General features: G+C 39.8%; 1 protein-coding gene and 1 long non-coding RNA gene across 4 annotated transcripts; one reads left to right on the top strand and one right to left on the bottom strand.

Moving 5' to 3' along the window:
- Positions 1-231: 231 nt before the first annotated feature.
- LOC119151170 (MAP3K12 binding inhibitory protein 1) lies at positions 232-16,275 on the top strand. Of its 3 annotated transcripts, none has more exons than XM_037394738.1 (9): positions 232-404; positions 4,590-4,709; positions 6,407-6,628; positions 6,730-6,826; positions 8,337-8,402; positions 10,093-10,245; positions 12,765-12,862; positions 14,213-14,251; positions 15,393-16,275. In XM_037394738.1, exons 1-9 carry the CDS (start codon positions 285-287, stop codon positions 15,498-15,500), a joined length of 1,023 nt encoding a protein of 340 aa, XP_037250635.1. In that variant the 5' UTR covers positions 232-284; the 3' UTR covers positions 15,501-16,275. The 3 variants fall into 3 exon arrangements, with proteins under 3 accessions (XP_037250635.1, XP_037250634.1, XP_037250636.1); XM_037394737.1 differs by having other exon boundaries at positions 233-404; positions 15,390-16,275; XM_037394739.1 differs by lacking the exon at positions 232-404 and adding an exon at positions 3,703-3,801 and having other exon boundaries at positions 15,390-16,275.
- LOC119151171 lies at positions 15,498-19,928 on the bottom strand. Its single transcript, XR_005105330.1, has 3 exons — positions 19,834-19,928; positions 19,639-19,741; positions 15,498-19,001 (listed from the first exon to the last, which is right to left on the bottom strand). It is a non-coding gene; the product is annotated as an uncharacterized LOC119151171 (long non-coding RNA).
- Positions 19,929-25,871: the final 5,943 nt, after the last annotated feature.

The raw sequence follows: 25,871 nt of genomic DNA, 5'->3' as shown, positions 1-25,871 counted from the left end.
CCAGGGGGAAGCCGCCCGAGCTGCCGCGGCTACGCGCAGGGCAGGGCAGGGCAAGGCAGGGCAGGGCAAGGCAGGGCAGCCCCCGGCCGAGCCCCGCAGCCCGGCCCGCGGAGCCCCCGCGCTGCCGGTAGCGCCCGGCCGCGTCCCCCGCGCCGCCCGCCATTGGCTGCCGCGCCTGTCCATCAGCCTGCGGGGGCGGGGCCACCGGGCACTGCCACCCGAGGGTTCGTCATCGCGGAGCGACGCCGGGGACGTTGCTGGCGGCCGCGGCTCGGCCCGGTGTCATGGCGGCGGCCCCCAGCCCTCTCCAGCCCGGCGGCCACGCTCTGGAGATCGGCGCCGACCCTGCGGCCTCGGAGGTGGCGAGCAGCGCCCTGCGCTGCCTGGCCGGGCTGGCGGGGCAGGTGAGTGCGGGCAGGGCGGCGGGGCGGCCCGGGCGCCGCGGGCCCGGCACTGCAGCGGCTCCCCCCGCCCTGGGGGCCCGAGCAGGGCGCGCCCCTGCCCCTCTTGCGGCCTGCGGGGCCCGCCCGGCCTCCGGGGACCAGGTGCGGCGCCGGAGGGAAGCGAAGGCCGCCGCAGGCCGGGGAGCGGGCTCGCCGCTGCGCGTTGCTCACGGCTGCTGGCGGGAGCGGCGGGCCACGGTCGGGGCTGTGGTGGCGGGCAGAGCGCGGCCTGCAGCGGCATCGCCGCCCTGCCCTGCCCTGCCCGCCCTCGCCCGGTCACCTCGTAGTGACCGGGTGTTGCGTGTCATCTGGTACTTCCACGGATGATCCTTCCCATGGGAAACGGCAGTTTGCCTAGTTGCGCTATTTTAGCAATTAATGATTCGGAATTGAAAAGCTTACTGTGTATTAAATCAAAAGAAATGATCGGGAGCTTGGAGTTAGCCTTGCCTCGGTGCGAAACACACAGTGCATCTCAGTGGGTCAGGATTTGTAAAGCAGCTTTGTTCTGCGGTACTTCAGTTGAACTACCTACTTTAGGTTTAGTAATGGCTATGAATTATTTAACAGGTGTTATGGTAGTGGTGGGAGGCCCTTATCAGGAGAAGGTTTTAGTAACAACTTAATTATTACCATAAATAATTTACAGATTAGTTTCTTTTCCCCTGTGGAAGCATACATGTAGTTCTGGGAAGGCAGAAGCAGCACACTCTTGCTTCTGAAATTAGCAGTTTGAAGGTTTGAGGCCAGATGATGGGTGACATCTGTGGGAGGTAATATAACTTAACATGTGTTCATGTTACAAAAATACTCAGAAACAGACACTCTTAGATACAGAGGCTGTTTAGTAGTCGCTGCTGACTGACATGAAATTATTTTTTAGAGCTTTTCACCTGTCATCAGAACAGAATTGTGTATTATATTTGCTTCTCATCTCAAAGTCTGCTAGTAGTTGTCTCCCTTTTCAAACCAAAGTCATCCAGAATTTAAGTGCCTGAAAATTCAAGTGCTGACTAGTAAGAGTCTCAGTTTTTCTGTCTTCAAAAGTGATTAAAAACTCCCCTAGCTTTTGAACAGGAGTGCAGTGCTAAACAACTTGATCATCATACACTGCAGCTTCTTAGCGTTACTGAGACAGGAAAACTGCCTATGTGTCAAGGATGAAATATCCCATAATTCTTCCTGGTGAAAGTTCTCAATGTAATCGGGGAAGGACTAGTGACTGTCTGTTTACCTAGATGTGATACTGTCATTCATACTGTTCTTACAGTCTTGCCCGAGTGAAAAATTGAACTCTGGTATGGATGGAGAAAACAAAGAATAATAAAGGAAAAGTTTCCTAAGCTCTTAAATAGGGTACTTGTCACAAGTTCAATTAATTGTTTTCAAAACCACATGAAAGACTGTAGTTTCTTTCTCCTCTTCAGTAGCTTGCTTGTTCTCCAGAGTTTGCTTTATGCCTGGCATGTCACTGCAGAGAGCTTAGTGATTTTTAACACTACTTGGGTGTGCACAGACAATTGCAAGAAACCAGTTTAGAGTAGCTACATTCCCTCAGTAGTTACAGTAGTTTATGGTGCAGAGTAAAATTGGTTTTGTTGGTGTTTGGAGTGTAGTCTTTTGATGACAACAAACTCATTTTATGGTGCATTGCACTGAACTATGAGTAGGGGTCTGGTTGCTCCATCTTAGCTGAGGAGGCCCTTTTAGTTGCTCAGTCATGATTGCTTCCAGTTGTTGAGTTACGCTCTTGTCTGCTGGCACTTCTGTTCTGGTAGATTTAACTGTGGCGCTTTACCAGCTTACTGACAAGCAATCCATCTTGCATTTTTGACTGAAAATACTGATTCCCCATTTCCCTTTTATAGACATTAGTGAACATGTGCCAGATCGTTAGCTGCTGCAGTTTGTGATCCATCATAGTAGTTTAAGTTGGATTTATGCTAGCAGGTTGGACTGTAAACAGGACTATTTCTGGCACAGGAATATTTTAAGGAAGACATCTGGGGATAAAAACACTTAAAACCAATATGACTGATCCTGAAAAGTTCTTTAAGCCCCAAGTGACAATCAATGTCTTCCATAAAACGATTTCAAAGGCCTGAAATGACTTATGATCCTGTAAATTGCTACAGAATAGACTGTGGACTTGTAAATGTACAAAGGCTTTGAAGTTACCAAATCACAGAATTTATAAACTTGCTTGTCACAGTTCTTACAGGTAGACGAATGGGAAACACTGAGAAAAAGAAATTTATTTTACAACAAACATATTTGGATGCAGGAGGAGTTTATTCCTTATATTTAAAAACATTGTTTATGAGTTTAAAATATAACTGGCCTCTAAATTATGCTAAGTCAGAAGTGCTACTGTTTTTGTACATTCGTTGAACCACCTGGACAGGAGTCACAGGCATCACATATGAAGGCACACATCAGCTGAGTCTGTTTGAAAAAGGAGGCTTATTAAGAAATTGCAGTAGGACTCCTGTTTTGTTTCATTATGATGACTTATATCTATGCCTTTTTTTACCTTGTCAGTGGGCTGTAAAATAGCATATAGCAGATGTTACTTTAGAAACTTTGGGAAGAAATATATGCCTCATGATCACATATGCACAGTGGCTTAGTTGTTGAAGTTTTGTTCTTACTAAATTCTAAATACATTCTTGATTTTCTAAGGTGTTCAAAACACCTGTTTCCTAAAACATTACTTTTCTTACATCCTGCGTAGTTTAAGTACTAAACAGGAACAACCATTTGTTTGAAAATTATCTAAAATACATTATGTATCTACTCAGACCATCTCCTTTGCAGTGTAATTTGGAATCTAATACTGGATTTTACAAGGCTGTTCATTGACTAAAGAAGGAAGGCTTCGGCTTGTAGTTCTTTACATACAAAATTACGATAATGCTGGCATTTAAAACTAATGTAGAACAATTTATTATCCGTGGCTTTGCCTTCAGGGTGATGTGTAAGTTCTCATTGTTTCCTCATACAATGTATGGGGGATTCAGGAAACGAGTGTATATGGATTCTATGTTCTTGCTCATAATATTTGGTGCCATTAGAAGTTAGATATCTCTAGACCGTATGTCACTTTTGACATCTGCCTGAGCTCGGTCAGTTGGTCTGTCTGTCTGTCTCTGTCATATGCACATGACTTGGTATTTCTGTGTCTCAGAGTACCTGTAGGTCCTCTTGATTTTAAACAAGAGTTTTATCTGTATTTAGAATCTGGGGGATCACTTACGGGGTTTTTTGGTCGGAGAGCAAGCTACTTGGCCTTGGGAAATGAAACTGCTCGTTGCTTCGAGACTTTGAGAAGAGCTTTAGTGTAACAAAAATGGCAGAGGTGGGTGTGAAAGGGTGTAGTTCATCAGTGATTAACAATCAACTTTATTAGAAAGTGAAAGTTTATTTTTAGCTTGTAGAAGATACATAGTTCCTTTAAATAAAACTTATGATGTGTATTTCTCTTTATTGTTTTGGGAGTAAAATACTGCAATTCCTTGGCAAAGAGAACAGACTATGGCAATTGTTTTAATCTGAATGCATATGAAGGGGAGCAGTGTGATTTGGAAATGGGTTTGATAGTGAAGCTGTATAGTCAAGAGTTTCTTTAACATTGAGATTTTTTAACGATTCATTTTTTGAAACATTTTTCATATAAAACTTCCTTTGGATTACGAGCAAGTAAAAATTTCAAGTGTGGTATGGTGCAGTATCAAGACCTTGGTCATACAGGCATAGATACCCTTGCAAATCTCAGAATAAAATGCATGAATTTACAGGAGGCTACGATCTTGGGTGCATGTTTCTTCCTACTGGTGGTTCTATCATCTGTTAAAAGATTTAAGCAATTAAAGTGAACAGTATGTTTTCATACGATAGTTAATTGAATTGAGAGTTGACTAAAGTTAAAGACTACATTAATACAATGAAAGTGTGATGAGATAGTAAGGAATTTTTAACTCTACTATCTTTCTTTGAAAATGACAGCAGCTTGAGTTATAATTAATGTCAAACCTATCCTCATATAAAAATGGTGTCTGTATGAGACTGAGCATAATTGTTGTCCTGTAGAAGTCTTGTATACTTCATAACGTAATTTCTTGTTGTGTTTGTTTTGCCCCCTTGAAGCTTAACCTTGGAGACGATATCGTGAAAGTTGTAATCGATTGGAGCAAACTTCAAAGCACATCAGCACTTCAGCCAGCGTTGCTCTTTAGTGCACTTCAACAGCATATTTTATGTTTGCAGGTAAATATTTCGTTGGACATGTTTGACTTGACAGAAGTCATCAACAGCTGAATATAGTTGTATTATCTAAACTGTAAAATTTCAGTCATTTTGATCTTACATTCCTGTGTCCAACAAAGAAGAATGCAAAAGTACTATACGCTTGGGATTCCACTGTGCTTCATAGGTACTCATGGATTTTTCAGATTAGTGGTGTGAATAGCCACTGGAGGTGAGCAGGCTGAATAAATGCAGCCTCATTGATTTCTAGACTTGCATTGTAAATGTGATACATTTCCATCTATGGTGGGTTGTAATTAAGCAATAAGACACGGCAGGTGTGTGTCATGCTATGATAATGATTCCATGCGTTGGGTGAGTTTTGAGGCTCATGGAGTGCTTTCAGTGGTTCAAGAAGTGGCATTATCCCAGCATGACACATCCTGGAGTGTCTTACTGCAATTAAATATATTTTCAGCGTAGGTTTTTTTTTAAAAAGAGTAATTTCTTTGACATTAATGTCTCATCTTACCAAGTAGCCAGTCACCATTACTGTCATTTCTTTTAACTATTTGAAACTTTCCGACCCTGCCAAAAGTATGTGTAATTTAGTTGCATGGCAGGGAGGGTGAGCAGTTTGTCAGCTGGTAACTGAGCAGTCTTTTGACCTTGGTAGTTCATCTATAAAAGGTGGGGATTTGAATACCAGTTTTTTGCTTCAGCTAGTCAATGAATTATTTCAAGTGTGTAGTACTGAGAGGGCAAAAAAGGAAGTTCCTGTATTTGCTTATCTATAGGTAAAATAAAGACCCTTTATATTTTCCAGGCATCCACCAAATCGTTGGTGTAATAAACAAAAAAAGAAAATATGCAAGACAAAAGCAAGTAAAAATCATATCCAACTGTAAGAACGTTGCATGCAGGAATTTGATTCTGTTTCAGAAAATGTGACCAGTAAAAATCATGTTGTCTTAAAATAAAAATAAATAATTTATAGAGGGAAAAATAAATGGTGAAATATGAAAAATTAAAAAAGGAAGTGTGACATACATATGTACTGAGGTTTTGTCGATACATGTTGTGTAAGAGTTATTGTGGTAGGACAAGCATTTTATTTTTGCTGCTACAGATGTCAGTGCATTCTCTCATTTAATTTCATGACCTAAGTAGATAATCAACCGTGTCAAAAAAAGCATGTGTTCAGGATAACGCCTATATATTTTATGTCTGTGTTCTCTCATTCACTTGGGCAACTGCGGTTTCAAGTGGAGAATGTAGTGCGGTGCTGATAAAGTAATGGCTTTACAGTGTGAAAGCATTGGCTTTCATGTTAAGGAGGAAAAATACTAAGCCTTACTCTTCTGAGTAGGCATTTGAATGACATTTTAATTAAGTGGCATTGGTGCCAATGATTGAAGCTTTGATTTAGCTAGTAACAGATGAGTAGCAGGCAGATTTTTGCAGAAATTTGTCTTATACAAACCTCTGAAAAGCATAGGTCAAAAAGGCCAGAATCATGGTGTGCACAATATTTGGAACTTTTTTTTCTCCTTTTTTTTTTATTCTTTTATTACTGTGTTCCATCAGAGGCAGATGTGATTCCTAAAATTATTTCAGTTGGTCTGTTTTAGAAATTGTAATAATACTTGGCTTTTTGTTTTGTGGATTTTTTGGCTTTTTTTTCTTTTTTACCCTAACATACTGTTTGCTTTGTTCAGCCTCTTTTAGAAAAACTCCAGTCATTGATTAAAGAAGAAAATATAGGCCATATTGAACCTGCAGGTAAAACAGAAGGCCAAACTTGTGAAACAAGTTTAGATGCTTATGATGGTAACTGTCAGATTGAAGAAAAGTATGCAAGTTATGACTTGAGAGATCAGAAGGATGCTCATGTTCATTTTGATCCAGAGGTGGTCCAAATAAAAGCTGGAAAAGCAGAAGTAAGTGATGTACCTAAATTAAAAAAAAAAAAAAAAGACCTTTCTAAATTTTGAATTTAAAGAATGAAATAGATATATGCCATCATGTTTATTACCTGCAGATTGACAGGCGGATATCAGCCTTCATCGAGAGGAAACAAGCTGAGATCAATGAAAATAATGTCAGGGAATTTTGCAATGTTATTGATTGTAATCAAGGTAACTGGCTAGCCAGACTTTAATCTTCATAGCAATTTAAGTTGGGTTTTGTTATTTTTTTATTTTTCAAAAGCACTATTTTATATTTAAAGCGGAACTTTATTTTAAGAGTAACTTCCGTTTAAAGTTACGAACTTGCATGTGCACTGCAGATGTTGTCAGAGAGACAAAAAAAAGAAAGTAGTCACTGGATGACAGTGTTTAATGCATCCCATACAGAAAGATTATAGTTATTACTGTGTTCGCTTTAAGAACTGCTATCTTAAATCAGATGATTTTGTAGCTATTGTTTCTTATGTTTTAGCTAGATGTTCCTTCCAAAGTCAACAAAATTGCAATTCAGAAATGTCTTGTGAATTGCATATTCAAATTGAAGTTAATTTAATGCTAGTTAAATTACAACAAATTACAAAGAAGTATTTTTTTGCAATCAATTTGAATTACTAGCTACTTAGAATTACTTTTTTCTTCCAACATTACTTATGCTATTGGTGTTTTTAATGCACCAGCTGGCACAATTTGCTGTATCTATAACCAAACAATCTTAAATTCATCCAGTAGGCTGGATCCCATTAGCACTATCAGTAACTGTGTAACTGAATGTGTCTTAAAAGAGAAGGCACTTTTATATACATAAGTAGTACAGAGGCATTTTCTAAGTACCTATGAAGCCAGGTGTGCATTGTCTCTGTGGTGTACTTACGCTTTTAGAGATCAAAGCTTATTGTTCCGTAAGCTTTATAGCGAGAGAGTTTAACTCCTTGAAAGTATTAGTTGGAATGAAAATGACATCTGAAGTCTAGTAGAATATACTAGATAGTAAAATACAGATTCCTAAAATTGTTAATTACATACAGAAGAAATGATGATAAGACCTTCCTTTGTATGTTCAGGCATAATAAAATATACGTAAAGCCTTAGTGTATATGGGCAGAGATTAAAATATAAACATTAGAATAAACTAAGACGGTCTGTACTGTAGGTTTTTGTGGTTAGACAAATGAGAGAAGTCACAGGCATCAGAATAAATGCAGGAAAGTGAGAAAAGAATGTTGATGAATAAACTAGACCAGTCTGAAAATAGGAGAACAGTTTCAAAATAGGACATAAAACCAGAATAACAGTGGTAAGCAGGGAAAACACTGTATAGGAAGAAAGAAGTAAGTTACAGAGAAACGCAGTGAAAAGTAAGAACCAAATAAAATGTAAATTGGAAGAAATTTGACCTGATCAAATAAACTTTGATATACATGTGTGCATACATTTATAGAAGTGATTTATTCAATTAAAACGAGTAGGTCCGTGCAAGTGTGTGAAAGTATTAACTATAGTTAAGTATTAGTTAACTATAGTTAAAGTATTCTATTTATAGAATGAATTAAGTATTTCTGTTGTATGAAAAATTTTAATTAGATTTGTTAAAAGCCTAAAAGCTGATAATGGTTAGAATATTTTAAATTTTAAATATGTAATTAGGACCTCACTTTTTATATTATTATTATTTATTTAGAAAATAGCTGTGCCAGAACAGATGCAATTTTTACACCATATCCTGGATTTAAAAGCCATATAAAGGGTAAGCAGTTATTTTAATACCCATTTATTTAGTGTCCAGATGGAACAGCATTGATGAATTTTTGACTTTAAAACTTTTATAGGATGTTCAAAAACTACAAACTTAACATGTTGATTTTTGACTTTAGTGAGTACATCATCTTTGCTTACTTCTCCAAGGTTTTCAATCCCATAACTGCTTCACTAAGCTGATGGTTATGCACCGAAGACTAAAACAAAGTAGCCTATTTTCATTGTCTGAAAGGAAAGATGCAAAAGATAAAGCAGGACAGAGAAGTTGAACAGTTCTTTGTTTTTCTTGTAAGGTGAAGTCAGCAGTCCAGTTAAGGAATTGACTTTAAATAAAATTATCTCCTGTTTTTCATTAGTCAGTGTAAGTATATTGAATTAGAAATAGCTTTGGGACACAGTGGAAGTTCTGAGACATAGACTTATGGGAATGACAAGCTGGGGAACAAGCTTGCCACTGCACTACCTTTTGGAAAGGATTACATAGTGTAAAAGTGATTGTCCAACAGAAGTTACCTGTAAAAGGCTGCTTGTCCATCTGTTGCTCTCTAGGTGTACACAAGTTACTCTGTGTTTAAAAACAAACAAAATCTCCAAAATGAGAGTAAGTAACCCTCTCTTCCACTTTTAAGAGTGGTAGTATTCAGTTATCCACTTGATGTTGGTTCTAAACCAACTAGTTATTCTGAATTTTAGAATTCAGAACACTACTGTGAGGCGTGATGATAGGTCTAGGCGTTTAAAGGTCTGGTGAGCTACGAGGGAGATGGGGTAGTGAGGTTGAGTTTATAATCTTTCACTAAGAACCCCTTTCAGTAGTCACTTTTTTAAACTGAGTGCTAGTTTGTAACAGGGATGGTGGAGTACCACAGGAAAAAAGAAAAGTTTGCATCTAAGTAACTAAAGCCCACAGTTCATAAATGAAACATTAGTAACTCTTAAAAAGTAATTGGAAGTAAAATCAGCATAAACTGAAGCAAGAATGTAATATGTAGCCTTCATGAAGTACAGAGTAAGAAGGCGTGTGCTTCAGTGTCTGGAGTTGCCAACATAGTCTTTTACGTCTTTAAGTACACCACAGTAGTCCTATCAGGAAAGACTTGAGAAATGACTGTGATTTAAAGAGGAGTGACCAAAATCTTCTGAAGAAAACATGGTTCAGCAGGGGGAAAAAGATGGACCCAGAAGCAGCTGAAGAGTCATTAAAGCTGTCACCTGAGTAACAAAAATTAGAACTTCCTTGCTGGGATTCATAGCGATTCTTCTAGTTGTTTACCTCCCCTCGTCTTCGTGTATTTATGATGCTTCCTGTAACTTTAGGTCTGGCCTCTTCTCTTCATTCACAACAGCTCACATGTGCAACTGCTGACATAGATATCGGGTTTTCTGCTATTTATCAGCAGCTGATGACAAATTCTTGATACCACCATTCTACATGAATGTATGAGTAATTCTTTTACTTTGCATATGTAAAGTCCTAGGTTTTTGTTCAGTTTAGTTACTCATGCAAAAACAGGAAAATATTTTTACCTGAGCCTTTAATCATATTGTCTATGGGACCTGGAAAGTGGTGTGAAATTGATTTAACACAGGTTTTCATTTTTTAATATTTTAATTGGTTTATTTAGATGTACTTTGTGTTTCATGTGCATATATGTTAAATTTGTGTTTTCTTTACCTAGTTTCCAGGGTAGTAAATACGTATGGACCTCAGACTAGATCTGAAGGAGCGCATGGGTCCAGTCTCAAAGCCAGTGTACCTATTCATGATTGTGGAAACCAAGCTGTTGAGGAGAGATTGCAAAACATTGAAGCACACTTACGGTTACAAACAGGTTTGTATCATGTTTTAATTTTGGTATCAGTGTGCCAGTTTGTACTGTGGTTATCACTACTGTAGTAAAATTGGGCAAGTCTATAAAAACTGTGACTGTGAAAACAGTGGGTAGGTCCACCGAAGTGTTTACTTACCCCATGTACTGCAATCTAACGTTTAGGTCCTGATGGCCAATATGGAACCCCGATTTATGCCCAAATTAGGATGCTCATTTAGTAAATCTACACTTGATGTGGTGGCAAATGATGGAGATGCACTTGAGAATGGGATTTAAAACAGTCTGGAATATTTAGAAGTAGGCGTTCTCAGCCAGTGGAGTCCTTCTGCCTTGACCCACTGAACAGGAAAAGCTGAGGTTAGGACTCAGTCCTGCTTTGTGGACACCTTGTGGGCTGGGGATAGGATGAACCCAAAAAAAGGCAACCTGAAACCTTTTCCTAAAGGTGTATGATTCTTGAAATGCTGTTAGGTGAGAAGCTTACTTTCCAAAATGTGGGAAGCTCCATTGTCAATACTTCACCTTGGCTTGCAAAAATGAGTGCCACACCTTTCACTAAAATCAAAGTCATAGCCACCAGGCTACTGACTGTTTTTTAAGTAGTTGCTTTCCTCACCCCAGCCCCAGTTTTCTAGAATGTAAATCAATGAGGCACTTACCAAGGGGGAATCTGCATTTTTCCTGAAAAATGTTTACAAAACAGAATAGAAGCCCAGATCATCACCTAATAAAGTGAATGTTCTACGCATCACACTGCAGACACACACTGACGTTTTTGGTCTTTTGAAGACTGAAGAGATGTCAAGCCATTCTCTAAGAACAGGGTAAACATTGACTGGATTACTAGATGCCTGTGAATGCATAATGGATCAAAGTCCTCTGGCAGCAAGGAGAGCAGAATACTCCTAGATACTGCTGAGGCAGCATTCAGAGGTTGACACTTGCCTGTATAGCTGTCTCAAAAGTCAGGTGAGTTTTGTGCATGGAAATAGAATTTGCAAGTGTCTGGCCAGCTTTAAGGTTACATATAAACTCCAAAGCTACTACAGATTGTATCAGGGATAGTGACTGGGGGTAGCTAATGGAGGGGCCCTGCCTTCCAGGTTGTGCCTATAGTAGGTGACATAATTTTGTTTGAAGGAAGAGGTCAGCTGAACTACAGTATAGGGGAAGAGGATGAAAGTGTGCAATTCAAGCTCAACTTCTGTCTGAATCAGAAGTCATGGATCAGAAGATCTCAAGATCATTTGCTACTTACCTAAGCAGCTGTGCAATAAGTATTTATCTGAGCAGGTAACCTGCCTCAGCTACCTGCTCGCCAGTTTTTTGTTTCTGATGACTGAAGGAGTTGTTCTATTCTCACCTGCTGTTTTTTGGAACAGCTTTTTCTAGTGCTACCACTGCTCTTTTCCCTTTGCATTAAGGCAGCAATATTAAGAAGAGTGAGAGGTGAGCCGATTTAATTAGCAGCTGCTGAGTGATGAGTAGAGAGCAGAACTGAAGGAGGGAAGCTACCCGTAAAATTGCCTGTCTGAAGTGAGGAAATAGGTGAATGGCAAAAACCCCAACATTAGTGCTTATTTCAGTAGTTTGTGGAAAAGAACTGTCTTACCTAACAGACCTAGAAATAAATGGAAATGAGTGGCAAGAGAAGTAGAAGCTTGCTAAGGCTTTGGTTGTCAGTACTGTTCAGAACCAGATGATCATTTTAATTGGGATAGTCAGTAGTTAGTTGGGATAAACAGGGATTTCAGTTGTAGAGTACTATGTAGCATAAATACAGTGCTTTCTAAGGCTGATCTTTTCATCAGCACTGTTCTTACATGGGGAACTGAGCCCAAGCTGCTGTACTATAGCTGCAAACAGCAAATGGGTTGAGGTGGGTTTTTCTGTTGCTGTTGATTTTGTGGTGTTTGTGTGTTTTATTGTGTTTTTTTGGGAGGGGGTGTTGGGCTTTTTTTGTTTGGTTGTGTTTTTTTTCCAAAGCTGTGTTATTCCATTCCATACACGCATTTCCCGCTCCTGCTTCTCCTGTCTATGGCCAGGGAAACGCTGTTCTTTGTCAAGTGCAACTCATACCTGCCCTCTAACCTCTGTGGCTCAGTGGAGATAGGTTTCCTTCAGAACAAGCTTAGGTATCAATGCTGAATTCATGTGTGGTCTGCCATCCCATCTGCTCCCTCCTGATGATGCTGTCTGTTTTGAAGTGCTAACATTGGTGTGTGACCAATGTATTGTAAGAGTGATCATTACTTGTTCCAGGGACCTTGTCAGACGTATTTCAAGCACCTGGATAAAGTTGTCTATTGTCTTCACTGACTGCACTGGCTTATTAACCAGGTTTTACCCTGAATCATATTAATTACCCTTCCTTTTTATTATCCTATTTGCTCATTTTGTTTTAGCTGCTGGTTGATAGCTGGACTCAAAGAATTCACCTGTAAAACTTGCAGTCTTTAGTTATAAAAGTTATTTAAGTGCTTTTCCTGATTTCTTTGTATTTGTACTGGTGTAATTAGGTGGTCCTGTACCAAGAGACATTTATCAGAGAATTAAGAAGCTTGAAGATAAAATCCTTGAGCTGGAAGGACTGTCTCCTGAATATTTTCATTCTGTAGTAAGTAATTCTCTCAACTTCTTTTAGCATATCTAAATGCATTCAGGACTTTTGTGCTTGAATCTTTGATGTACAGGCAAAAACCTGTATCAAAGGGCAGACACTTCTGATAGACAACTCTGGCTTGGTGTAATGGTTATATTTCATGTTGACCATCTATGTAAGTTCATGTTTCTACCTGATTTCTCATTTGAAAGAAAATAGTATTGAGTGGGGTGGGGGGGGCAGGGGGGTGGAATTCCAGTCACCCAAGCTAAACTAGTTTGCAAGAAATCTATTATAGAGGTTGGATTTCTCTCCTTACCCTCCTCACCCACCCCACATTCAAATCTGAAGCGTTTCTTATGACAAGAAAATTGACTAAAGTTTTGATCTCAATACAAATCATTAATGGCTTAAATCAGCTGAAATTCATTGGGCTTCTGTACATGGTCTGATTGCTAAAGATCAGCTATGTAGAATGACTTCCAATAGGCTGAGAGAGTGAAGCCTTTAAAATTTGTTTTGTGTGATTCTATGACTGTGGTTTCTTTGTTACTAGTCTTCAGGCAGAGTTCTGTCTCTTTCTGAATAGTAAAACTTGTCCTTCACAGAAGGAGATTAGGACAGAGAGAATACTAGTTGTTACTACATCAGTCTCTGCTTGGCTGGGGAAATTTCTTGTCTGTTATTTTGTTCTTCTTTCCCCACATAACAGTAAGAATGTCTCTTTTACTGTTGATCGTATTTTAATTTTTCTCTTCTCCCTTGAGACCAGCCAAAGAAGAGTCAGTAATTAGAAATCAATAACAATATTATCAATTTTTGTTTCATTTCTTTGTTTGTGTTGGAGACCAGTAAAGTCCTTTATTTGTGAGGCTATTCCTTCAAGTTGTTGGCAACCAGAAGTTAAAACGTACAATTTCCATGGAAAGTGCTTTAGGATCTTTGAGGAATGGGAATCTGGTAAAAAACTTGTGATGAGGGCAATAGTGTTGTGCAGTAATTAACTTTTTTTTTTGTCCTGAGTTTTGCATGAATATCGGTGAGGATGCAGGAAAATTTTAGGGAGAAAAATATTGACAGTTTCAAAAGCTGGATATTGATCTTGGTTTTGTCTGAAGAAAGCTTCGGTTAAGTTGATAGTTGTTAGCTGCCAGCATCAAGAAGCTTCAACAGCTTCTGACTGCACTCCAGCAGTATTTCTCATGACCCAAAGTACTTAATTATAGAGAAGATTTCTTTAGTCTGTGGAATGGCAGTCAGTGTTCTTTCTGTACTTCAAAGATTCTTGTCACTGTTGTTACAGAATTACTTGTGGTCCTCTGTCAGTGCAACATTAAGTCTGTGTTGATTATGTCTTTTCTTTAGAGCTGTTCTGGCAAGAGGAGAAAGGTTCAACCTCCCCACGTAAGTACTGTTAACTTTTGTTTACCTTAAGTTTAGGATGTTCTGACTGTAAAGTAGTAGTAGTTCTACCAAACAAATACTTCACTTCTCAGAAATAGCTGCATAAGTATTGGATAGCTTTCTGGCAAAGAGAGGGAAGGAGACAGAAAGTTAACAGGTGTCACAATGAAATGAGTCTTCTGAGTGTCTGTACTAGGGTAGGTTAGTTAGTGTTTTCACCACTTAGAAGGATTATAGAATAAAATAAATCTGTAATGATGATAATCAAGCTGGGGGTAACAGGCAATATGTGAATTCTGATCAACCTCCTAGTAACGTCATCTGGGGTTGCTTTATGGCTCGATGGTTTTAGGGATATTTTTTAATTTTTTTTTTTTTTGCATTCACTTTATTGGTTCATGGAGAGACAATAAAAGTAGAAATGGCTGGCTCGGCAAAAGCATTGCAGAAAGACATGACAGTATAGCAGATATTAACCTAAGTCAGTAAAACTTGCCATTTTCACAACACCATCGTATAAGGGAAGGCATTACCCATGTACCTTAGGCCACAAGAGAGAATTTCTCCTCTGTGCAAGTGAGACTGTAGCTGGAACACTCTGCTACTGGCCAGTGTACTTTAACACAGATGGACTGGGGAGAATGCTTAGAACGGGATATGGGCCATCTGAGGCTTGAGGAAGTAGACTTGTTTATACAAGAAAAAAATCCTCCATAGGTTGAAATATTTTATAAAAAGGATGATAACCTTACATTTTTTTTATCTCCTCTTACAGAAAGAGCTTTTTAAGTGGGCCCAGAGGTGATTGGTTTGGGGCAGTAGGAAAAAACCCTTCAGTTGTAAAGCTGGGTTCCACATCATCTAGATACTCTCATCCAGTGTTTTAACATCAAAGAATTTTTGGCTTTTTATGAACAGGTTAAACAAGCATCTAATGGAAATAGCACGGATGTATTGATCTGTGATTAGGACTGTCAGTTTCTTCAAAGTTTGCAGTCTTTTTCTTTCAAGTTTAAATAGCCATAGACTAGATTCAGACAATTCTGCAAAAGTATTTCTATCACTTAATGCAATATGCAGTAACTTCTCTAGCAATTACAAGATGTAAATGATTGTGGGTTTTATTTTGTTCTTTTAGCAGAACTATTCATTGGCTGAACTTGATGAAAAGATCAATGCTATAAAACAGGCATTACTGAGGAAAACGAAAGAAAGCAAGTCCAAAGAGGCTGAGCGGCTTCTTCGATAAAAAAAAAAAAATGTCTTCAGAATCCTCATCATGCTTTACACATACCTGAGTAGCATTCATCAGGAATGACTCTAGCAATGAAAGCAAAGCACGCATGTAAGCTCCTTTTCGATGATCTTGAAAGCTTCCTTTCAGCACTCATTTAAAACCAGTCTTATTAATGAAATAATTACTTTAAAATGAAGAATGTTTTAGGAATAGCATTCTAATAATCCATTCCCTTCTGTTATAAAGGAGGATTGCTGCATTGTTCGTATGTGGAATGTCTTAACCCACATACAAAAACTACATTTCACATGTAATTCCTGATGACTGAGTATTCAAAAGATCTCTCTTTTGAACACATTTCATGTAAGTAGTTTGCATAGAGTTGTGAAATAAAAGTAAATAACTTCTTCATAAGTAAACTGTCTTAGGAAAGAAAAAAAATCACAAAAAACTTGCAATATGTGTGCTTACCTGTGGCTTTTTCATATTTGTCACTGTTTTCACAGCTGTTAGAAATGCAGCAAATAGGATCTCCCTAACCATCTTTTAGAAATACAATGTGTGGAGACACATGTTCTTCACTTCCTCAATGTCCTATAGGAATTCAAACTTCATACTCTGCTAACAAACTTTGTATATTTTAAACACCCCTGCAGGGGAGGTTTTGAGGAGCATACCAGCATGCACCAGCTTCCCTTCCCTTCCTTCCATATGCATGCTTACATGACTTCTGACGCGCGGATGCTGGGTACATAGCTTAAATTAAAGTCAGATCTTTGGCCACACACTGAAGTGTGATTTTGTTTCGTTTGTTTTTTTTAACTAAACCATTTTCTATTGATACCAGTTCTTTAGTTTATTTGCTGTCTCTGTCTTTATTCCAGTTTAGAAGAAAAGTAGCTGTTACAGAGGGAGTCTTGTGTGTTAACTGCTCTGCTTACAGCGGTCATACTATCAATGTCCCTGTATCGGTCTCTGTGACAGGTGTTACAAAGAGTACTTACTAGACAGAGTCTTGCACTTTGAAGAATAGTTGGCATTTCCTGTGATTTTTGTGTTACCTAGGTTAACATCTGTGGTAGCAACTGCACCTAATGCTTCTCTGAAAGTAAATCAGCAGAGCTGGGAGACAAAGCTGCCTGAGCTCTGGTCGTAGCTCCAGGTAAGAAGACACCATGATGGCTGCCCAGATGCTTAGTGTCTACTCAGGAAGAGATTAACCCAAGCAGTCATAGGAGTATTTCAAATACGATATTGGATACAAAGAGGTACTTTTGCAGTTGAAGACTGAGATCTGCCTATGCGTAGGACCGTTACTCAGATTGTATGCGCCATATCAGTACAGTACCCTACAGAGATTACTTATATGAATTATTGCCATTGGTGAAAATCCTAGCAGTTCATATTATGAGAGTTATATTGGTGAAGCAGTACAGTGAGCTGCAACTTTTACCTCAAGTAGATAAGCTTTGCTTTCTGTCTACAGAACTGGGTTTTGGTTTGTTTTTGTTCTGCATCCCAAGAACCATAACTCAAAAGAGTACAATATGGATATATAATTGTGCCTCACATTACACACTTCATGCAGTAGTACTTGAGAGAGGGGTAGGAGGTAGCCGTTACAACTGGGGACAGGAAGGGTGACCACAGGGATTTAGCTTTTATGAAGCAGTAGCCTCCACTCAATGTGCATCATAATTCAAGTACAGGTAAGACATGCTGACTAGATCTAGTGCATTTGCACTATGCAGTTTTCTCTGGAAGATTCTGGAGTGAAGCCCTAGAAGAGATTAACCTGTGGGCAGATACCTAGGTCTGAAAGATTTGTCTAGGATGAAATTATTTGTTGTTAGTTTACATTAAAACAACTGCATATGTGTGTGTGTGTGTGTGTATATATATATATATATATATATTTACACAGAGAGAAAAAAAACCCAACCAACTAACTTCAGTCCTCATCTGGGGGCAGTTCTTGGAATAAATTGCAAACAATGCCACTTTCCTCAAGGGAGACTGGTTACAAAAAGACTGCATTAGCAGTTTCAAAGTGGCATTTTCTGTAGTGAATTGCCTGCTACTTGAAAGATCTCTTGCCATGGGATTCTCCTCCTCCTCTTTCTCAAGATGGCAGCAACATAGCAGTTAAGGGTTGAAAGCATAATGAAGGTGCATTGTAGCAAAACAATAGCTAAGGAGACAACAGCAGAAGTACTCTGGATGGTAATGTATTAGCCCTATATACTTTATCAAATTAATTCTACAGATACACTTGAAAAATATCAAGGTATTCATCTTGCTTTGTTATTAGACCTTTGCCATCCTTTGGTTTCAAGTTGTTAATTTCTTGTACACTTAAGGGCAGTGTGCCTGTCCTGTAAAAATTAATTGGAAAGATACTCTCTGCTGTGAGCTGCACATTTACAGTAGTTGGAGATTTCAGAGAGCTGCCAAGCAGTTGGAAGTTTCCCTTCCCCTGGCTCTGCTATATGACTTTTATGCGCAGAGGGATGGGGGAACAGGACATCATTCTGGTATTCAACGCTATTGGCCTTACCAGTTCATCCTTGCTTGCCTTTGGTCTCTTTGGGCTTTACCTTCTACAACTAACTTCCACCATAAGGACTGCTTCTGCAGAAGCAGGTGAGCTACCCAGTCCACCACACCCCCATAATAACGGTGATGCAGGACAGACCTCTTAGACTACACATTTTCCAGAACTACCAGTTATGCTGGTTTTCCTCCGCACCTGAAATACTACGATGCTTGCTGATAGTTGGGGCTGCAGTAGCTGAAGTCTGAAAGGTAACCATAAACAAAGCAAAAGCAGAGAAGGTGTTTTACTATCTTGTTGGCATGTCTCAACACCTTGACCAAGACCTCTTTACAGATGTTGGGCTGACCTACACTCCTTTACCTCCCAAGGGACACACAGAAGCGTTCTGAAGAAGAGAACTTTTTATCCCTGTTAATGGTCTTTTCTGCTCCACTTGCAGCTAGAGCTAGCAGTACGATGTAACACTGAGGGTACCTTTCCTCATACAATATTTTCCTCTCAGCCTGCTCCTGGCATCCAAAAGGCATCCAGAAGCCTTTGTAACACAAAGCACTACTGTGGCTTCTGCTTACTACAGCAACATTTCTCACTTGGAAAAAGGCCAGGTTTGGATCTGAACTGGACAAAGGGAGTGGTTTAGATGTGCAGGTTCCCTCCAGAGAAGAATTTACTGGATCGATAAAACTACACAGAATCATTTTTGTAGGTCACTTACGTGATCCAGTTCACCATCCTCCAGCGTACGTAATCCCAGCAAAGGTTTGCCTGTGAAAGGACAGCGTTTTTGTGGAAACATCTCCGCCTGCAGCTTGTCTGCAGCGTGGCGAGAACACCTATTGTATGGCAACAAGCGTTCTGCCTGGCTGTCAGTCCAGAGCTCCTTCATTTGCCAGCAAGTTGAGAAAATTTGCTTCTGTTTTTTTGTAAGATGGTATCTCACTCCGTGATCAAACACACTGCCATAAAAACAATAAACATAGAGCAGATTCTTCATTAATTTAGGCTCACAAGCAAGTGTGCTGTTCATTAAAAGTTTATCTCATCTTCAACGTGTGGACATTTGAGAGGAGGTCCCAGCGCCACTACCCCTCACCCCCAGTCAGTAGTAGAAACCCTGGTCACAGCAGGCATGCATGAATGCCATAGCTGGATTCTGGGATTTGTTACTGGAGTCACACAAGAGTAAGAAAAGCAATTCTCTTAGGGTGATGTGAATCCCTGACTTGCTAGCAGATAAAAACCACCTGGATGTGGGCTACACAATGGTAATTTTGTGTAGAAGGTTTCCCTGTTGAGGATCTCTTGCACTGAACATAACTGCAACCCATTGCAGGATGGTATACCACAAGGTTCAGATGAAATTCTGTGAACCTTTCCCACACACGTCCAATCTATATATATGAAAATTGCAGGCAATTAAGAATGGTATTGCTTAATTAACTTATCCAGAACAGGTTTACCCTTGTTCCAGTGTACAGCTATTCCATGTTACCAACACCAACAAGCTTATTGTGCTATATAAACTGTAAGGAAAAGAGGGAATGTCCTGCTGGAGAGAGATTGCAGAGCATTCCAGGCTGCCAAGGCTCTTACCTGAGCTGCATCTCTTCTGTCCTGATGTTTTCAAGGACCATGCTTTGAAGGAAATGCTTCACATCTCCGTAGCCAACCAAGAACTGAAATGGCTTGATGTCCACTGCAAGAAGCCAGGACAGGCATGTATACCAGCTGCAATATGTAAAATTTCACAGATAAAATGAGATATTCTGTCTCCTTTTTTGTGCTTACCTGGGACCTGATCCAGACATCTTTCCAGGTTTTGCCCAAGTCTAATAACTGAGATGAAGTGCAAAACACAGGCTAAGGGCTTCCAGTTACAAGATAAAAAAAAAAAGGAGATCATACAGCACTGTAAATTTGGCATTAATTATTTGAGGAAGATGTCTAAGAGCATCACTTTTAAGCCAAGAACATTTGTCTTCCTTAGGAATGCTTGACATTGCTGTTTAGCACCATGTGCGAGAGATGTAGTAAAACATGGGAGCTTGTGTTACACATATTGTGCAGTGCTGCAATATGTGCATGATCGGTTTCTTCGCTTTGGGCTTCCCTGAGTAGGGAGCGATTCATCTCTAGGAGGCTAATTTCTTACAGTTGAGTGCAGGATTTTAATAAATAAACCCCAAAATGAAGTGGCCTTTTGAACAGCCCTCGTATCAGCAGGTAATATCAGTAATTTAGGAAACTCAAACCATTCACCATTCCATCCAATATATTGTGATCGGTGCTGGATATATTTAATTTTTTTTTAAATACATCAGAAGTTATCTCTTGTTTTAATTAAGACCTTGCAACACCACTGAGAAATTTTAACCCCAGAATGCCAAAAAACATTATTTGAAGTAGTCAAAATACAGACTAAGTATATATTTTTGATTGATGAGTTTACAAATCATTTGCACCAGTGAGAACAAACAACATTTTCTACTGCAACAGATGCTGAACCATCTTCTGAATGAAGACATGGAGAGGAGGCTTTGAAGAATTAAAAAAAAGGTCTCCAGAAAGATTCCCTTATAGATACCTTTTCCCTTCCCCCATAAGAGCAAGTGTTTTCTTTTCCCTAACCCTTCCTGTTGAAGACTTGCTGAGTACTTCAGGCTTCTATAGCTGTAGGAATCTCTCTACCTTGATTTGAGCTGTGCTTTAACGCGAACCCCTATAATCCTCTCACAATTGCTTGCTACCACAAAAGCATGGCAGAAAGCGGGTCAAACTACCCGCAGCCCTGTGGGTGGCTGAGGATCCAGGTTACCTGTCCAAAAGCGCTGGGCTACACACTGTCTTTGCTGCCAGCATTGCCCTAGCCCAGGTAACACGCTCCTATGGCTGGGAATAGGATTTACTGTCCTGCCAGATAATCTATCCCACCCAAGAGCAGCGAGACCCAAATCAAGTGGTCTCCAGGAGATGAGTTTTGTTGCCATTGCTTCCTAGGATATATGGATTTGACTTCTGACTTCAAGCGCTACCTGACCGGGGGAGGTGGGGGTATGTACTGTAGAAAGTCTAATGACTGAGAAATAAGAAAAAAGAAAAAGCACATTTAAACAACTGCCTCTGTAGATCTTCTAATGAAACTGCCTTGTCATGGACAAAACACTTAGAAGTAACAATGGGAAGAATAGGCATTGTTTGAAGCTATTATTTAGAAATCATCTAAATTTTTAAAGGTTAATTAGTGTAATTTACCCATCTTGGTTATTGAAAAGGGTTATACATGAACAATAAACGTAAGAGTTCAATCCATTTTATTTCCACAGTCGATTCATCCACATCTGTTTAGCTTTTTATGACCATCTAATTGATTTGTAGAATTCTGTCCAGTACAGATGGGCTACTGTTCATGACTACTTTCATACCATTTATATTATTGTTGCTCTGATTTTTATTCAAGGCCAAAGAGGGGAATATAAGACTGTGATGTTCACCTAAACATAACAATGACATTAAATTTCTATCTGGCTCCGAGACAAGAATAGATTTATGGAGACAATCCAGTATGAATACAAATAAGTTGTTTATACATAAATATATATAATAACATTTCTTACTTAATTATGACCTATTTTACCGGTTCTGCAATATGCCCTGTTATGAAGTTTTGTAGCTACAGCCAGGCTAAATCGATTGTCACAAACTCATTTGGCTCAAAAGTAGAATTACACCCCTGCTAACACCTGTGAGAGAATAGAAGCTGTGCCTCTGGAGCTCGTTCTGTGGTAAGTCTATACATAGTCTCTCATACAGCTCTACATGCATATGCTACATTATTTTATACATGGTTTATACATAATTTTGCATTTGATGGAGACATTCCCACTTCCCTTTGGGCTGTCAAAATGGAGAGAAGCCGGCTAGGTGTTCTTCATCAATCTCCTGCTGTGAAAACATGTAGCATGAGCAATTCTTTACCAAGTGCTGGCCTGTAAACAATCTGGCTTGGTTTAATTTCTGAGTCTTCTGGGTATACAGGGAGTAGTTTGAATAACCTGCACTGTAGTTGTCTTTATACAGAAGAACAGTTATCAACCCCAGACCTCGAATCATCCAAATCATTCAGAGTGCCCTTAATTACATAGTAATCCCACCTCTGTGTAGTGTAGTTGGAGCTTCACATGTGTAACCTGTGTGTATAAGGGTATGTAACTTGTATGTATAGTGAAAGCAAGATGTGTGCAGAGTTATTGCAGTAATGAGAGGTACACTTTCATGCCAGTAATTTTGTATGCATCGTACTGTAGATGTTTGCTTAAGCATGCCAGCTGCTTTGCTTGGCCACCACACAGGGGATGAATTTTGTGGTCAGTCCACAAATTTACCACTAGTACATCTAAAGAAAAACAAGCAAGGAGTTTTACTAACCTTGGCTTCTCTGGCCAAGAGGGTAGGTACTATCAAACGGGCTAAAATCCTGAACTACAGCCTTTGCACAAAACTTGTGAAGGAAAGAAAATATATATGGATTGTTGCCTTCATGTATAAATTAATTTTTCAGAACTTGATGTCACCAAATAATAGCATCATAAAATGGGAGAGGAGGGCAGAGCGAACCTTCTGTTTAGGACAGACTAAACTACCATCGTGGGAAGGCAACCTGTTCAGATGACACAGCTGAGCAGTTTATAGCACCAGTAACTCCAGATAGAGGGTGTGACAGCAAACATCATGCTTGCCCGAGTTATCTACCACAGCTTAACATGAGACAGCCAGATACTGGAATTCCTCAGTGCAGGGAAAAATCTTCACTGACATGTTGCAATAGCTCATGACAAGACCATATTTTACATCATGGGAATAGGAAAGATTCTTTAAAGTGAACATTTGCAATTCTTCCTTATTACATGTCCCAAACTGAAAAGGAGGAAAAATACTGTGAGACTTTGGAGTATTTAAAAATCAGTATGTTACAAGTTGCTGATGCTAATTGTTTCTTACACATGGAGAAACAGTACTGATACACTATCCAGAACCGGTTGAGGGAAGCATCAGTTCCAAACCAACACTTACAAGGAGTGTTTCATCTCTGCTTTAGTTTCACAACAATAACACATATCAAACAGCAAACTGTTCTGGCCTGTGAATTCCACTTTAATACAGTACAATAACATTTGTGAATACAGACTTGTTTTTTAGCTTTGCCAAAGTGTTTCACCGAGTGCCTCTAATGCAATTACAAGGCAAGCAAGCAGCAGAGAATGAGAAAAATAGGTACAACAAAGGTGAAAAGCTATTTCAAATGGAATTTGAAACAAGACAGAGTCAACAAGAGAAAAAATAAGGTTGTTCTAGGTGGTGGAGCGGCAGAAGAGAGAACACTTACCCAGCACAGATAGCTGCGAAGGTAGAGAAGAGACCAGGGTGACGCAAGATGGGCCAAAGGACTGTCAGAGAGTGACCTTGCAGGACACTACACAGAAGGGTTGTTAGCACAGAGGAGATGAAAACAAAGAAAAAGCAGTTTGACAGGAGAGGAAGGAACCAGTTCTGGTTATGCGGCTCTGACAAGCTGCCGCTGCTGAGGGCTACACACACCAAGAAGTCTAAAGGGTATCGGGTCATTAACTGCATAGAGGAGAGCTCTTTCTGTGCAGAAGAAAACCAGGCTATTATCAGAACATCTCAGTGCAAAAGGTGTTTCTGACTCCTGGCGATGCAGAGCCCCACAGTTCTTCCTGCAATGGCTCCAGGCAACACTTTTCTCTCAGTTAACATCAATGTTGCAGCTTGTAACCAGGGTTCAGGGCGGATTAACTAAGGAAGGAGCCAGCTTCACCATCGGGATTTTAGGGAGACTGTTATGGTCATTTTTGTAACTCCACAAACCTGATAAATTACAAAATATTTGTTATATCCTTTCAATTCATCAGTCTCCCAGAGACTGGTATGTGACAACAGTGAATTTTACCTGCTCCTCTCCTTCTGAGAGAATAGATTTACTACAGCAAGAGTTAGAAAAACAGATTTACCAGGTACCAATCACCAAGAACACAGCATACCTTCATGGCAAAAAAGAAATCCTGCCACAGCCCAGCACTCCTCGCGGTATCCCAGCATGTTCCACATGACTCCAGCTGCTCTGTATTTACTTTAGTCACTCCCTCCTGACTAAATTGACAATTCAGCTGTGCAATCACTGCTACCTTTCCCACCTGCTCTCCCTTGCTCAGATTACTGCCCTCATCCTCCCTTTTTCTGCCCGTGCTTTTGGTGAGTTTCTTATTTGCTACTTGGAAAATGTGAGAAAGCCCACTGGGGTAAGGGAGGTCCTTGCACCGCTGCCCGTGGGTCTATGTAGGGGGGACACGCAGGTCTCTGTCTTAAAGCAAGGTGCCCTGGCTTCATGTGGGGTTCTGCAGCTGACCAGAAGTCAGCAAAGGCATGAAGTACAAGGGGCAAGAAACACTGAAAAACAAAGAATTAAATTAGACTAAATACAAACTTTTATGTTCTGGGAGAAAGCATGTTCTCATTGTACAGTCCTCTCTGTGAAGATTTCACAGGGACTGGTCCAGTGCCTGCCACATCCACAAGTTACTGGTGAAACTGTGCAAATCATTTTATCTTTCCTTGCTTTATACCTCAGTTCCCTGTAGGTGAATGGGGATCATAAAGACTGGCTGTCTTGTGAGGTTGCTGTCATGATATATCAAGAAATTTTTGTGATGTGTTTGGGTCCTGCACTTAAAATAATGCTGTCACATATTGTATTTGGGACAAGAATAAGCAAACTTTCTAACAGGATCTTGTTTTAATAATGCTGCAGAGTAAAGATACCTGAATTATACCATATTCTGCTGCTGCAAGACTTTAGGTAAACTGGTCATGCAGCTGAATACAAACAAACATAGTTTTACAGCTGCTGAAGCCAAAGAAGTTTGGGCAGAACCACGCTGCAGGTGGTTTCACCGTGAAAAGCCATCACGAGCTCCTGGAGTGATCAGCACACTTTTGCCAGGCTCCGCTTTCTCTTGGCGCAGGCTCCTTATCCCCCTTGGCCACGCACCGGGGCCAGCTCCACCGCTTGGCATCACCGCTGGCTCGCTGCCCTTCATCCAGGTCCGTCCGAAAGCAGCAGCAAGACTTCGAATAGGAAACCAAGCAGCATAGCAAAACTTTCATTCTGATTTGAACTTTTCTGTCTGGCTGTGTAAGAATTTACGGTTATTTTGTTCCCTCTTTCCACACACCCCCAGAACAATCAGTAAAAAAAAAATTTAAAGCCTCATTCCCTTAGGAGGACATAATTTCTGAAAGCATTTCTTAATGGAGAATGAATTACTACCCAGTCAAAAACCACTAGTTATAGCATTCTCTCATCTTGATACTTAGATGCCTCAAAGTAAAAAAGCCCCCAAACTGAATAACATATATATATGCTGTTTATATCTGTGTTTATTTCACTGAAATAATGTTTTCAAATTGAAAGGAATGAAGGGGTGTGGGAAATATTGAAAAGTCGTGAATCAATTTCAATCAATTTTAATTCCAGTATAAGAGGAAGTAATGCCACTTGTCGAAAACAAAGCAATCATTTCTGACAGCTAAATTTGCAAGAGACTTATTGCTGTCTGGAGAGAGGTAAAGCTGGATGCTTCCCTGCTTCTACCTCTGCATTAATTGACTTTCAGTGCTGTTTGATTTATTCTGGTGAAGTTTCTCTGTGTCCTGTGACTCCTACTTCTTTTCCCTTAAATCATCACTGCCACGCAAACAGAATTATTTTTTTCCCCAGAGTTTTAGCTTGAAACTTGGACTTGAGTTTG

The sequence above is a fragment of the Falco rusticolus genome, chromosome 7 (assembly GCF_015220075.1).
Source record: "Falco rusticolus isolate bFalRus1 chromosome 7, bFalRus1.pri, whole genome shotgun sequence".
Taxonomy (NCBI): Eukaryota; Metazoa; Chordata; class Aves; order Falconiformes; family Falconidae; genus Falco; species Falco rusticolus.
The sequence above is the reverse complement of the archived record's forward strand: the minus strand, read 5'-3'. Positions and strand labels throughout refer to the sequence as shown.

Bases quoted from the DNA above. Each gene is read 5' to 3' on its own strand.
- LOC119151170 (XM_037394737.1), top strand. From the start codon at position 285: ATGGCGGCGGCCCCCAGCCCTCTCCAGCCCGGCGGCCACGCTCTGGAG. The intron at 405-4,589 runs GTGAGTGCGGGC...GCCCCCTTGAAG, and splicing joins TGGCCGGGCTGGCGGGGCAG to CTTAACCTTGGAGACGATAT. The intron at 14,252-15,389 runs GTAAGTACTGTT...TTGTTCTTTTAG, and splicing joins GAAAGGTTCAACCTCCCCAC to CAGAACTATTCATTGGCTGA.